Genomic DNA, 13,957 nt, shown 5'->3' on the forward strand with positions numbered 1-13,957 from the left:
GACACGTTGTTTCCTAAGCACCCACGCTGCCATGTCTTCAAAATGGTCTTCTACTAAGTGAAACTGATGAAAAATTCAAATGATTATAGGAGATTCCCCCCAGCCCCCCAAGCAAAAAGTTATGCTGGAGGCAAGAACACTCTTCCTCCCGCAAGCACTCAGATATTACAGACTTTTGAAATGAAAGAGAAGTGATTTTAAAAATAACAGAATGAAAAAACAATACTTTGCTTTTATGTTTCCCCTGGTATCATAGGTTTTTGCCTCCTATGTCTCAGATGAGTAAAGAAAACAGAAAACGGGTGTGTGTGCCAGCCATTGCTCCATGAGAGGACACACATGCTTCTTTGACTTACTATCTCTTACATTCCCACTAGACCATTGTGACAATTTAGTAGTCTATTTCTGTTGAATGTTTTTGCCCACTTAAAATAAAAAATCTGTTCCAAAACATTTACCCAATTTTATTTCCTGTGGGCACCAACACAAAGTACTAAATATTTCCTACCAAAATGGCATTTGTTAATGCAGACTTCTCTCATAACAGTCTCTGTGATCCCACTTTCCCCCAAGAAGACACAATGAAATTGCATCCTTCAGATAGCCTTAGGCACATGACATCAATTAATCAAGAAGACAAAACAATAGGTTGATTCCCTCCAAAATAACTCCCCACTTTTCTAAAATAAAGGAAGAAACTCTTAAGTCTGACTCACTTGCGACGTGTTAGTTAAGGACATGGAAGCTCTTCAGCAAGTTCTGACCCTCATAGGAAGTATGCTACAATAACTGTTACTTTTTAGGGGTAGAAAAGATAAGAAAGACACTGCTTTGCTTAAGTCTAGGCTGTCATTGGAAAGAGAACAGATTTCTATGTGCAAAATAGACTCGACGGTAAATATTTGTTTTTCATGTGGGTCTAAATCAACTATATTGGTATATTTCACGACTGTAATAACTAAATAACCCAGTGCACGTCTGTGAAAACTGTTCTAATTTAGTTTTAATGGCAATAACTTCTGTTATTTAATGCTATTTAATAAGCACAGAAGTAAAGTTAGTTAGTCTGATGTTAGACTAGCATTAAAGCATATTGGGAACTGATCTGCAATTTCTTACACAGTTCCCTCTGCTGCTGACATTATAAACAGTGCTGCTTTCTTTTAATGAGATGCTTGCCAATAGCAGTCCAAATAGAAATGCCAAATTTTATTAAAATCTTAACTTTCAAATATTGTGACAGTTTGCATAGTTAGTTATCAAAATACAAACTTTCAGATCCCTGTGTGGAGCAGAGGGCTTTTAATGCATCATCCTATTGAGTGGCTGACCGTTTGGGTATCTTCTTGCTCCTTGCAGGGGATATTCAATTGTCTTTTGATGAGGCTGTAGAATTTATAATACTCTCTTACAGCCATTACTAATAGCTTAGCCTAAAATGAGACTGCCCCAACATATTGACCTTTGGAGTTTACAGAGAAAGTGAGTATAAAGCAGAAGCAGCAAATTGAAACAGTTACAGAGGTCAATTTCACCTTACAACAATTCACAGCTCAGTTTCAGAAATAACGGAGTTCCACACCAGACACTTGCTGCTGACACCTACAAAGGCAGTGTGTTGCTTTTCTCCTCCCTGAGGAATAATTGGCCAGCTTGGATTTGCCAGAGCACAGACAGTATTCCAACATTATGGATGGGTTTGCAGATAAGAGGGAGAGAGGTTGGTTACAACTGCTGCAGCATTTACTGCTCTTTGAATACAACAACTTAGTTAGATGGTCTCAGTTACTGGGTGTGACAACCATGAAAGTCTAACTACAGGAAAACTATAATGTACATTTTGGTAAGGAGTCCTCACCGCTTCCAGTAAAATTGGAAGGAGCTATAGTTTCCCAGCATATCCAGAAAATTTAAGATGGCCCTGTGAGCTTGCCAGTGAGTTGTTTAGCAAAATTTGGACCATCAAGGTAAAGAGATTTTTAAAATTTGAGAAGCAATGATATGTGATGGTAAAATGTCACAACAGGACTGCCAAGGTGCACGTACACTTGGTACGTTTAAAAAGAGGTGTATTAATATCAGGTCCAATAAAATAATTTCTGGCAAATTAAGTTCTTCAGCCCTTTCAGACTTTTTACTGGTGTGATAGCTATAAGTAAACAGACTTTCATAAATATCCCAGTTAATTACATACTCTTGAAAGAACTTTTTGGAAATACATACTGTTTGCAGACACTTCAACTATATCTGTGGCTTTTTGTTATCTTTGTTATTGTGTGATCTGAGCTTGGTGAACTATTTCATGTAAGACCTCTTCTAGCTTGAGATGGAACAGATTTTTAATAGATGATCTATGAAAACTGTCAGCAGAGCTCTAGTGAAATTGGCTTTGACTGTCTATGCTTGCAAGCGTGGCTAAAGACTGATGTCAGGAGCCTGTTCTTCTCCACTTTTGTTAAGCACAAATAGGTTAGAGACGTCTAGTTAATTGTCAGCAGTACCTAATTTTACTTGAAAATAACATTAAAAGCAGCAGTTTAGCTAACTATGAGAAAATCTAACATTTTGGATGCTGACTGGCAACTCTGAGTAATCACTCATGTTATTGCTGGACAATACATCCTATATTTTGCTTGAACAAAAAGTATTGTAGAGCGCTTACAGAAATGGAAGCTGTCAGTAATTTTTCCTGCCATGCAGACCAAAGTGCTAGAAATCATGTCTGAGAAATGTCGAATATATATTTAAAGTTTATATACGTTTAATCTTATATCAGTGCTCAGTTTTGGACTGAGGAATTCCGATAAGAAATGCAGTATGAAAATGAGGATGCTGGGGTCACAGCTGCATGTATCTACTCTGCAGATATATAAGAGTGCTGAAAACACGCTATGCCAAAAAATCAAATTGTAATGTGCAAAGCTTGTCAAGCTTTTCTTATGAATGCTATTAACTCTGCAGTTTTTAAACCTCAATGTATTAACCTTTGTGCTCACTCAGCCTAGAGGGTGGTGCAAACCAACATATTTGCAACTGTAAGTGACAAAAATTGTCACCAGAAATGATCTAGAGGGAAATGAGGAAAAAAGGGAAAATGGTCGTCAAATCATCTAATGTATTTTGGCACAAATGGTTATTCAGAACTTCACAAAGTTGTGCTGCCCAGATGTTAGATCTGAATGAAGTCAATTGCTCTTACACAAAGATCCCATTCATTTCATAATAACCTTATCTGCTTTTTTCTTATTGCTTGTAGAAAGTACACCCCTAGGGTTTTTTCCATAATAAAACTTTAAAAAAAAAAAAAAGAGGAAGAGAAATTGACAATTTCTTTTAAATTTCTGTGAACTAGTGTAATGCTATGTTAACTTACCCTTGCATCCGTAACCTTGAATTCCCTCAGAATATACTGTGGCATGTTGTACTCTGCCATTGGATCTACCACAAAATACTGATACCTGGCTGAGCGCTCTGCAGGCCAGTACTGGTGGCATTTTTCCTACAAAATAACAAAGCAAAACACATTTCCTATTACTCAAGACCACTACCATAAACTGGTATGAAACTTTTTCACTCAGTTAAGCGTAATATTCATGGAAAGTGCCATTAGTGACAGGAACATGAATTGTTTGTCTTACTGTGCACATGAAGTTCCTTCAACACCTACAATAAAAAATGATCTTCAATATTGCATTGCAAAGGGGTTCTCTCTGGTCACTGTACATCTGAACTCATTTATCCTTCTGCTCAGTTCCATTATTTATCAGTGACAAGAGCTATCCCTAGCCTAATTTTCAATACAGAATGGAATTTAAAAAATGAGGTTACCTCATAGAATAGTTTGGGTTGGAAGGGACCTTGAAAGGTCATCTAGTCCAACCCCTCTGCAATGAGCTGGGACATCTTCAACTAGACCAGGTTGCTCAGAGCCCTATTCCAATCCAATCCTGAGCACTTCCACAGAGGGCATATCTACCACTTTTCTGAGCAACCTGTTCCAGTGTTTCACCACCCTCATGGCAAAAAATTTCTTCCTTGTATCTAGTCTGAATCTACCCTCTTTCAGTTTAAAGCCATTACCCCTTGTCCTGTTGCAACAGACCTTGCTAAAAAGTTTGTCCCCATCTTTTTTATAAGCCCCCTGTAAGTACTGAAAGGCTGCAATAAGGTCACCCCGGAGCCTTCTCTTCTGAGGCTGAACAGCCCCAAGTCTATTAGCCTTTGCTCATAGGAGAGGTGTTCCAGCCCTAAGATCATCGCTGTGGCCCTCGTCTCGATCTGCTCCAACAGGTCCATGTCTTTCCCGTGCTGAGGGCTCCAGAGTTGGATGCAGGACTCCAGGTGAGGTCTCACAAGAGCAGAGTAGAGGGGCAGAATCACCTCCCTCGACCTGCTGGCCACACTGCTTCTGATGCAGCCCAGGATATGGCTGGCCTTCTGGGCCGCGAGTGCACATTGCTGGGTCATGTCCAGCTTTTCATCCACCAGTACCCCCAAGTCCTTCTTGGAAGGGCTGCACTCAATTCCTTCAATTCCCAGCCTGTATTCATACTGGGGCTTGCCCCAAACCAGATGCAGGACCCTGCACTTCACCTTGTTGAACTTCATGAAGTTCACATGGGCCTGTTTCTCCAGCTTGTCCAGGCCCCTCTGGATGGCATCCCGTCCCTCAGGCATGTTGCTCACACTGCTCAGCTTGGTGTCGTCCGAAAACTTGCTGCAGGTGCTCTCAATCCTGCTTTCGATGTCACTGATGATGATATTAAACAGTACTCGTCCAAATATGGACCCCCGAGGGACACCACTTGTCACCGATTTCCATGTGGACATTGAGCTGTTGTCCACTACCCTCTGGATGTGACCATCCAGACAGTTTCTCGCCCACTGAACAGTCCACTCATCAAATCCACATTTCTCCAATTTAGAGAGAAAGATGGTGTGGAGGACCGTGTAAAGGCCTTACAGGAGTCCAGATAGATGACATCTGTAGCTCTTGCCTTGTCTGCTGATGTAGTCACTCCACCACAGAAGGCCACTAGGTGGGTCAGGCAGGACTTGCCCTTGGTGAAGCCATGCTGGCTGTCTCGAATCACCTCCCTGGCCTCCAGGTGCCTTAACATCGCTTCTTGGAAGATCTGTTCCATGATCTTTCCAGGCACAGAGGTGAGGCTGGCATGTTGGTAGTTCCCAGGGTCCTCCTTCCTACCCTTTTCAGAAATGGGTGCAGTGTTTCCCTTTTTCCAGTCACTACGGACTTCACCTGTCTGCCATGACCTTTCAAATATCATGGGGAGTGGCTTGGCAACTACATCAGCCAATTCCCTCAGGATTCTGGGATGCATCTTGTTAGGTCCCCTAGATTTATGTATGTTCAGGTTCCTCAGGTGGTCACGAACCTGATCTTCTCTTACAGTGGGAAGGACTTTGCTTCCCCAGGCCCCGTCTTGCGGTCCATCCACTTGAGAGGTGTGGGAAGACAGGCTGCCAGTGAAGACTGAGGCAGAAATGTTGTTGAGTATCTCAGCCTTCTTATCTCCTGTTGTTACCAGTTTGCCAGACTTCCTCATCAGGGGCGGTATGCCTTCTTTCACCTTCTTCTTCTGACTGACATAGCTGTAGAAGCCCTTCTTATTATTTTTTGTATCCCTTGCCAAATTCAGCTCCAGCTGCACCTTGGCCTTCCTGACCAAGGTCAGAACTGAGCCAATGTCTCTATACTCTTCCCAGAATACCTGTGCCTGTTTCCACTGCCTGTGCATTTCCTTCTTGCCCTTTAGTTTGACCAGTGGGTCTCGACTCAGCCATGTCCGTCCCTTGCCTTCGTTTCCTGATTTCTTACATCTGGGGATTGAGGGCTCTTGCGCTCTATGGAAAGCATCCTTAAAGATCTGCCAGCTCTGTTCTGCTCCCTTGTCCCTGAGGGTGGTTTCACAGGGAATCCTACTCAGTAACTCCTTGAACACCAGGAATTTTGCCTTCCTAAAATTCAGGGTCTTGACTTTACTCTTCACCTATCCCATTTCCTTCAGGACTGTGTACGCCACCAGTGCGTGATCACTGCAGCCCAGGCTGCCTCCAATCTTGATGTGACCGATTAGCTCACTTGTGTTGGTGACCAACAGGTCCAATATCACATTCCCTCTGGTAGGCCTGTCTACTACCTGGCTTAAGAAGTTATCCTCAATGCACTCCAGATGTCTTCTGGATTGCCTATAGCTACTGTGCTAATTTTCCAGCAGATGATGGCGTGGTTGAAGCCCCCCAGCAGGATGAGAGCTGTGAGTGTGACGCCTCCTGTAGCTGGATTAAGAAAGCTTCATCAATAGGCTCCCCTTCATCAGGCAGCCTGTTGTAGGTGCTAGTTACAAGGTTCCCTTTGTTGCCTTGGTCTCTGATTCGCACCCATAAGCTTCCTACCTGCTTGTGGCTAGTGGCTATTCTTCAGAGACACCTTCAGTTTTCTTTGTTTATCCCTTGTTGAAGCAAGTACCCCTGGCCTCAGTCAAGACTCTGTCTCTGCATCCACTAGCCATGTCCTGAATCATCTCTATTCCCCAGACACGTGGCCTGACTTAGATTTCACTTATCACATACTGGCTTTATCTTGATGTAATCCTGTCCAGACAGTACACTGCTTCGTTCTTTCCGTTACACAAAGCAGCACTTGAATGAGTTTAGGACTGTAAACAGGGTGATGAAACTTTAAAGTTCAGCACTATGAACACACAGATGACATTCAGATCTCAAAAATACCACAGTTTTTTTTTAAGACTGCTAAAACCAGACGCTGCAAAAGCAAAGTTTCCAAATAAGAAATCTCCATTTTTCAATAGACAGAAATGCTCTCTCTGCATACCTTGGAATATCAACATGCAAATTCAGTTGCTGAATCTGAATTTTGTTGTCCCACAACAAAATGCCATATCTAGCTTGTCTATTGCAACACATCTACAGATTGGAAAAACTTACACCTGATGATCAACAATGCCACCAATATTTCAAAATGAGAAGGAACCTAAATCCTTTCTTTTATCTTTAGACTTTTCTATAACAATGAAGTATTTTAATAAAAAATCATCATAACAAATATTTTAGTAAAGTAATATTACAGCAGTACTTACTCTGCCCATTTCTCGTAGCTTAGTGAGCATGACCACAATTGTAGAATTATGTTCCCAGAGCATTCTCCAGAAGTCTTCAGTTGTTTCTGCTAAAGGACCTTGTGTAGCTATATAAGCTTTTTGTTGTCTATGTTGAAAAAATAGTAAATTAGGAAAAATATATTCATTAAAAAAGTGAATTGATACACATGTTCTCTGTTTATATGTAAACATTATCTAGATGAAAAATTATATACTATTAATAACAAGCACATTAAAACCTTTTTATGATTGTTTAATCAAATGATAGCTTTTTATTTTTAGAACTTTGAGAGGGGAATTACTCTGATAATATGATGTGTGCCTTTATCATTATTATTTAAATTTTTATGAAACTCTAACAGCTCAATTTTGTGTGCTGCAAAAAGCACTTAAGAAACACTTAGTTGTGCTCGTTCATTTTGTAGAAATAACTGTCTAACAATCTATTAACTTTAGGAATTATAGCATCATACAGGTCCTTTATTAACTCCTTTTCAACAGTCTGATGCCTCCAGCACAATTAAGGCAGAAAGAAAACTCAGGAGTGGATTGCACTGCATTTCCAGACCTTAATATCCTACTAGTGGAAGCTACCACCAAGCTGTTAAAAGCTTCTGGATCAGCCAGTTTATAAGATGATGACCAGTTCATTTTCTTCTTGCTTGATTCAATCAACAGAAACAGCTCTGTAGGCAACAGTGGAGATTAAGGTTGTTTTCAATTATGAGCAGAGGCTCAGAAAGTGATCTCTGTGGATATGAATACTCAGGTATACCTAAATTACTTTAGGGAAACTATACCACCACTGCTTCATGCCTTTTTCTACCAGTTGCTCAAGTCAGCTGAGGGCGTATTGCTCCGTGTTATCACCAAGATGCTGGTGGGCTACACAACTGTTTATGTATAAAATCCTTTTGGTGGCTAGGTCTAGCCTTAATCAGTGTTCAAAGATCATAGGTTATCACCTTGACACAGTGGGTATATCCCCTGTATGTTACTTCTACGTATTTTTTTAAGCAGAATAGTTGTGAAGAAATAGAGCTTCCAAATGATGAATATGCTTAAAATCTCAGTGACTTTCAGCATGTAGAACATACTGGGAGTTCTCAATGGTTTAAAGGTAGGTAAAAATACAACATTTAAGACTCTATGTCATTTCCAGAATTTTCCTGTATTGTATGGGTGAAAATTTGAATCTTTTACTAATAATTAAAAACCCACTCAATCAAACATGGCATGCAGAGATAACAAACAATACTACATTTCAGTACTAAATTTCGGTATTTTCCATATAAATACTTAAATAATTTTGTAAACTTGTAAAACAGTCCACATGAGAACATCAACATTAGTACCTGTATCCGTCAATGAAACTGGCATTAATATAATCTGAGCCTTCTACTCCTCGGATTGGCTGCAAGCATACCCTTGTAGACTCATATGGCATAATATTGACAAGTCGATTTTTGAATTTATTACATGGAAGATTGGCACTGATGAATCTTGAAGTGTGAGCCTTAGAGCTAGCAAGACGCTGTTGGAAATAAAAAAATTAAGGCCAGGTATAACAAAAACAAATGACACTATCAGATTTTATGATCTCTGCACATTATCTATTAACAAATAATTTCAATTTCAGATGCTTACTTTTCCATATTCTATTGCATTACCTAAACATTTGAAAAGCTTCTTTTAATACATAAAAGTTGAATGTCTGCTCCTTTAATTGCATATGAACAAATCTGAGTATTAACTATTACACAAACACACTTCAAGCTATTGAAACAATAAAAGAACAGCAGGGTTAAACCACCCTCACTAAACAGTTCTTGTCTGGACAGCAAATGAGGATAGAATTGTAAATTTTACAAGGGATTGTCCTCCCAATTTGAAATTTTATCTTGCTGACGTCTTATCTTTAGATTAGTCGAAACACCTGGTGGAGGACAGAACAGCATCAAGTGTTACATCCATTTCTTTTTGTCTCCCCACAACATAAAATCCCAGTACCTTAAATTCCAGTTCCATTCCTGTGACATTCTCGCCTGTTTCTATTTGTGTCAGCTTCTGGATATATGCATACAGGTTTCTGGCTGGCACTTCGGTATTTCCACATGTCACTGCTTCCAGCAGTGCGTCGTGGATAAAGATGTATTGGTCCTCAGTTTGAACCATGTAATTCCTCTGTGCTCTCATTAGAGTTACGTGGCCATAAATATCTACAGTCTTTTCATGCTTTATTCTCTCTAACATGGCATCTATCACAATGAAACAGCCAGTCCTGCCGACTCCAGCACTAAAAGAAATGAACACAGGAGGGAAAACATGAAGGACTGTTTCATGCATTGTGCTTACTTTTATGGCATTCAAGTTTTAAAATTCTGTAACACTGATTTAAACTGCACATTTTTCTGAATATGAACATCAGCTTTTATGAAAGAGGTTGGTGCCCTGAAATAAGTAAACTCCTCTAACACCCATTACAAGCAATTGAGAATGTGGAATGCTTTTAGATGAGACCTTTGCATCTTGCACTTTCAGGCTTGACTATAAAAGAAATAAAAAACATTGCATCATGTTCTAAAAATATATGTTCTTAAAAGTGGAAATCATTGGAGATGATGAATCCTCCAAGAATTCAAGCTTTATTTGTAGCATGATTTCTAACTTATTAAACATGTTGTTGTTGCTATTCTGTTTACAGAAGTGAATTTATTGGCAAAAAATGCTTTGGAGGTAAACTTTCTAGCCCTCTCTCAGATCTCTCTATGCAGCTCCTACTAACACAGTTCGTTCTTTTTTCTGCTCTTTCACTCAGCCAGGCTGTACTGTTACTCTTCGCAATGCAGCGTGATGCCTAGTTAGCTGTGCTAGTTGTAGGCTGGGGAAATCCCCAGCTCGCTACTTAACGTCTGTCTTGCATTTCTAGAAAAATGCAAGACAGATCTAGAATGGCCAGAACCTGGACCTGAATGCTCAGTCATCACATTATTTCAAAGGACAGATTTTAAAAGGACTAAAATATGCTTAAAGACAAAGCTTGAAATCACAGCATTGAATTAACATCCAGACTGCATGAGTAATGTTTTCCAGGCAGAGGCAAAGTTCGTGCTTCCTCACAAATTCTGAGTTAAGTTAGTTGTTGATTTTAGGCAGAAGAGAAGTCACATCAATACTGCTGAGTCCAAAGTCTACTACTACTTCTTGGCAATCTGCACAGTAAGGGATGCCTCAGGAGCAACTCTGAGCTAGAAAGTTTCTCCTCTTTGGTGGGACTTTATGATAGAAGAAGAGATGGGTCAGCTACTGTGAGCTTGGCACAGGAATAAACCTTGATCATGAAGTATTCACTTGGGTCTATGAGAACGAAAACTGTCTCAGTAATAGACCTACTTAACAGTAGTTTATTTTTATGATACCTGCTGTCAAAATGTGCCAGACTTTCAAGGATTTTCAGTCATTCCCTCCCTGAAAGATGTTTGTCACATACATGGGCTACCTTTAATAACTTCTGAGGACAATGTTACGTAATCAGAAGAGGAAAAAGAGACTGAGAGTTCTCACCTTGATGTGATTACCATTAGTCATACACGATCCTTTATTACACATTTGGCATAACTGACCAGGAATGACATAGAAGGAATATAAAAGAGACTGCAGACTACACACGACCAGAAAACGTGCTGAAGGCCTGAATATGCAACTTGTGTGCTAAATGGAGACATACTTCTTAAAATCTCTACAGGAATTCTTTTATGGAGATGTTTGGACATGAACTGTACTGAAATAAATCTTCAGATGGATGACTGTCTTTTTGCAGCTATGTGTATGACTGAATTTTATGAAGTTTTGTTTCATCTGTTTGCATACATGTAGCTATACAAAGCACAAATGTAAAATACAATGTTTTTTGTGTATCATTTTTATATGCAGGATCATATCATGTTTGTGAGAATGAATGATAGTTTCTGACCTTCTAAATGCTTAACGGTTTTCAGTTAGTGACATAAAATGCAATACAATAGTATAGTAAGTGATAGTTTATAAACCCTCAAGACATCATCTAAGTTAAGGATATTTATGAATACCACAAACTGCCATTTTTTGAAAAGAGATAGAAAGAAATAAAAATAACTATAACCCAGCTTCTAGAGGACAATTATATAAAAACCACGACCTTCTCACAGCTTGTATATTTTCATGAGATACTAAATATCATGTCCATCTTGTAATTGATAATTAAGGGTAAACCTTTATTTCTTGCACGACGCTTTAAGAATCTTTGCTAGTTACCAGCAAACTGCATACAATCAAACCAGAAAGAAGTACACAGCAAAAAGGTCTTTTAGTCTCACACAAGGTAAATTTTCTTTCTAAGATTCCGTATTTACATATTGTTAATCATGTATTCTTGCGATCAGTTATTCTTGCCAGAAGCAGATCCTCTTCAAACAGCTGCTGACTTCTGCTAACAGACCAAATGCATCAATCTCAACTTTCCTAGATGCCACTCTGACAAGAATTAATCAATACTCTGAGCTTAAGAAAACTTACCAATCAATGATATCGATCAATGGGAGTTGCAGAGAAAGAAAATATACAGACAAATAAAATGATGGCTATTCCAGCTAAATGGGAGTTCATTTACCTTGTATAATAAAAGTTGTGCATTCCAGGTAACCTTAGGTAACATTAATGTTGGTAATAATCATGGAGAAAACCTCAAAGAAATGTCTCACTATTGTTTTTCTTCTCATTTGTTTGCAAAGAAATCTGAAGTACACAATTGTATGCCAGATTGGTTTATATAAAGTTTTAAACCATTCCTTAAATGATACCTATTCGCATTCATTTTTTATCAGCCTAACAAGTGCTGGCCAAGTGAAAAATAAGGTCTGACAGTGCAGGTAGTCTCCGCATTTTAGAACATGGTTCTTTTTCATATCATGTATTAATGAATTAGTGTTTCAGCACCGTATTTATACCTGGCTATGTCATTTTTCAGATTAAACATTAAAAGGTTCACTGGTACCTACAAAACACAACTGTAAAACTCCAACTCAGTCAAAAGCTTGCATTTTCAGCTGGAACAAGCAGTTTTCATTTCTTCTCTTCACATCTTGTATTATCATTTATATATTTATTCTTCCCAGGAGCAACCTCAAAGAGGAATAGTTATTAGCATGCTGTACCACAGAAGATATTTGCTAGTTTGCAGGTTTATGCAGAGGTTGTGAAGATCATGACACCAGACCAAAATACATTACTACGCACCAGTGTTTTCATGGTAAGGATGGAGGGGCTGACACACTACATTTATTGAGGCATTTGGCTCCATTGGGCTCCTGACACTCCTCTTCAGATCATTTTATCCAGCAAGATACTTTACTACCTTATGGTGTTCAACATATTCCAACTCTGCCAGTTATAAATGAGCTGTGTGCCTCTCAGAGTACCCTTTTCGGTTTCCAGGTAAAAATGGAACCAGTGCTATGAATATTTTAACTTTCTTCTTCTTTGCTGCCACATACCTTCTAACTCCAAACTCCAATAACTTCCTATACAAGAGCAAGAAACTATCCTACCTTTATCCTGTCATACAGACTTCTTAATATGGTACCAATACACTGCTGGGAAGCCATGCAGTTTGAATCCTCACCAATATGCCACAGGAACATAAAAAAAAATTCAATCTGCTTTCTGCTAATGATGATAATTCAGCTAAATCTCACAAATTAATTCTACAGTTGTTATTGACGTTCTTGCCTTTTTAGTTTGCATCTTTTGGTGTTACTATCAAACTTGGAATTTTAAAAAAAATTCTATCATTTAGGCTAGTGAAAGGTACTGTTACATTTACAAGCTGAAAACCTAAGCAATCTATTAAATAGGCATGCCTACTAGGAAACTGTTATTGCTTCAAATATTATCATTTATCCTATTACAACATTTGTTTTCAATTTCTGAAAACATGACTGACTCAGTCCCATGAGCTGAAACATGTTTAATGTCCTGTGATGCAATACAGCTGCAATTCACAAAAAGAATAATAAAGAGGCATAAGGGGGCCATTCCACATTAAAATCACTGTATAGATGTGTTAAAGGTTGGCTTTTGTGATTAATTTGTAGCTGTTTAAATGATGAACTTTACTGATACTTCAGTGATTTGGCAAAGGAAGGCAGTGTAATTGCCAGTATTCACAGATCATTTAATTGGAAGCAAAGACAGTAAAATATGGACCAAAAATAATTTAGGACATTTTTGACTCATATCAGGGGAAAAGTTTACTGAATATTACAGTTTCAGATTGAATGAAGCTTGCATTTATGTACTAAAAGTACATAAAATTGCTTGTCATATGGGAAAGATATAAAAATGCCTGGATTTTATCAAAGAACTTTGTATGATTAATTAGATTTCAATCCCACAGAAATTCAGTAGTAGTTCTGACAAGGGCAATATTTAGATTATTTTCTCTGTTTCTGACTAGGAAATTAGAACATGGTTGAAAATCACCCTTCTTTCCAGGAAGCACCAGAAAGGTAAATTTAAATTTCATTTTAGAAGAGATACAGCCTTCCAGTACCTGAAGGGGGCCTACAGAAAGGATGGAGAGGGACTTTTCACAATGATGTGTAGTGATAGGACAAGGCAGAATGGCTACAAACTAAAGAGGGCAGATTTAGATTAGATATTAGGAAGAAATTCTTCACCATGAGGGTGGTGAAACACCGGAACAGATTGCCCAGAGAAGCTGTGGATGCCCCCACCTGGAAGTGTTCAAGGCCAGGTTGGAAGGAGCTCTGAGCAAC

General features: G+C 38.9%; 1 protein-coding gene across 40 annotated transcripts in view; it reads right to left on the reverse strand.

Moving 5' to 3' along the window:
- PTPRD (protein tyrosine phosphatase receptor type D) overlaps positions 1 to 13,957 on the reverse strand; it is a 1,391,241-nt gene that overhangs the window by 14,107 nt on the left and 1,363,177 nt on the right. For all 40 annotated transcript variants that reach the window (XM_075446987.1, XM_075446992.1, XM_075447021.1 and 37 more), the window contains 4 exons: positions 9,153 to 9,438; positions 8,498 to 8,676; positions 7,122 to 7,248; positions 3,374 to 3,499 (listed from right to left, as the gene is read on the reverse strand). In XM_075446987.1, the coding sequence (XP_075303102.1) occupies positions 3,374 to 3,499; positions 7,122 to 7,248; positions 8,498 to 8,676; positions 9,153 to 9,438 (718 nt within the window). The remainder of the gene's footprint in view (positions 1 to 3,373; positions 3,500 to 7,121; positions 7,249 to 8,497; positions 8,677 to 9,152; positions 9,439 to 13,957) is intronic.

Source organism: Opisthocomus hoazin, chromosome Z, assembly GCF_030867145.1.
Source record: "Opisthocomus hoazin isolate bOpiHoa1 chromosome Z, bOpiHoa1.hap1, whole genome shotgun sequence".
Taxonomy (NCBI): Eukaryota; Metazoa; Chordata; class Aves; order Opisthocomiformes; family Opisthocomidae; genus Opisthocomus; species Opisthocomus hoazin.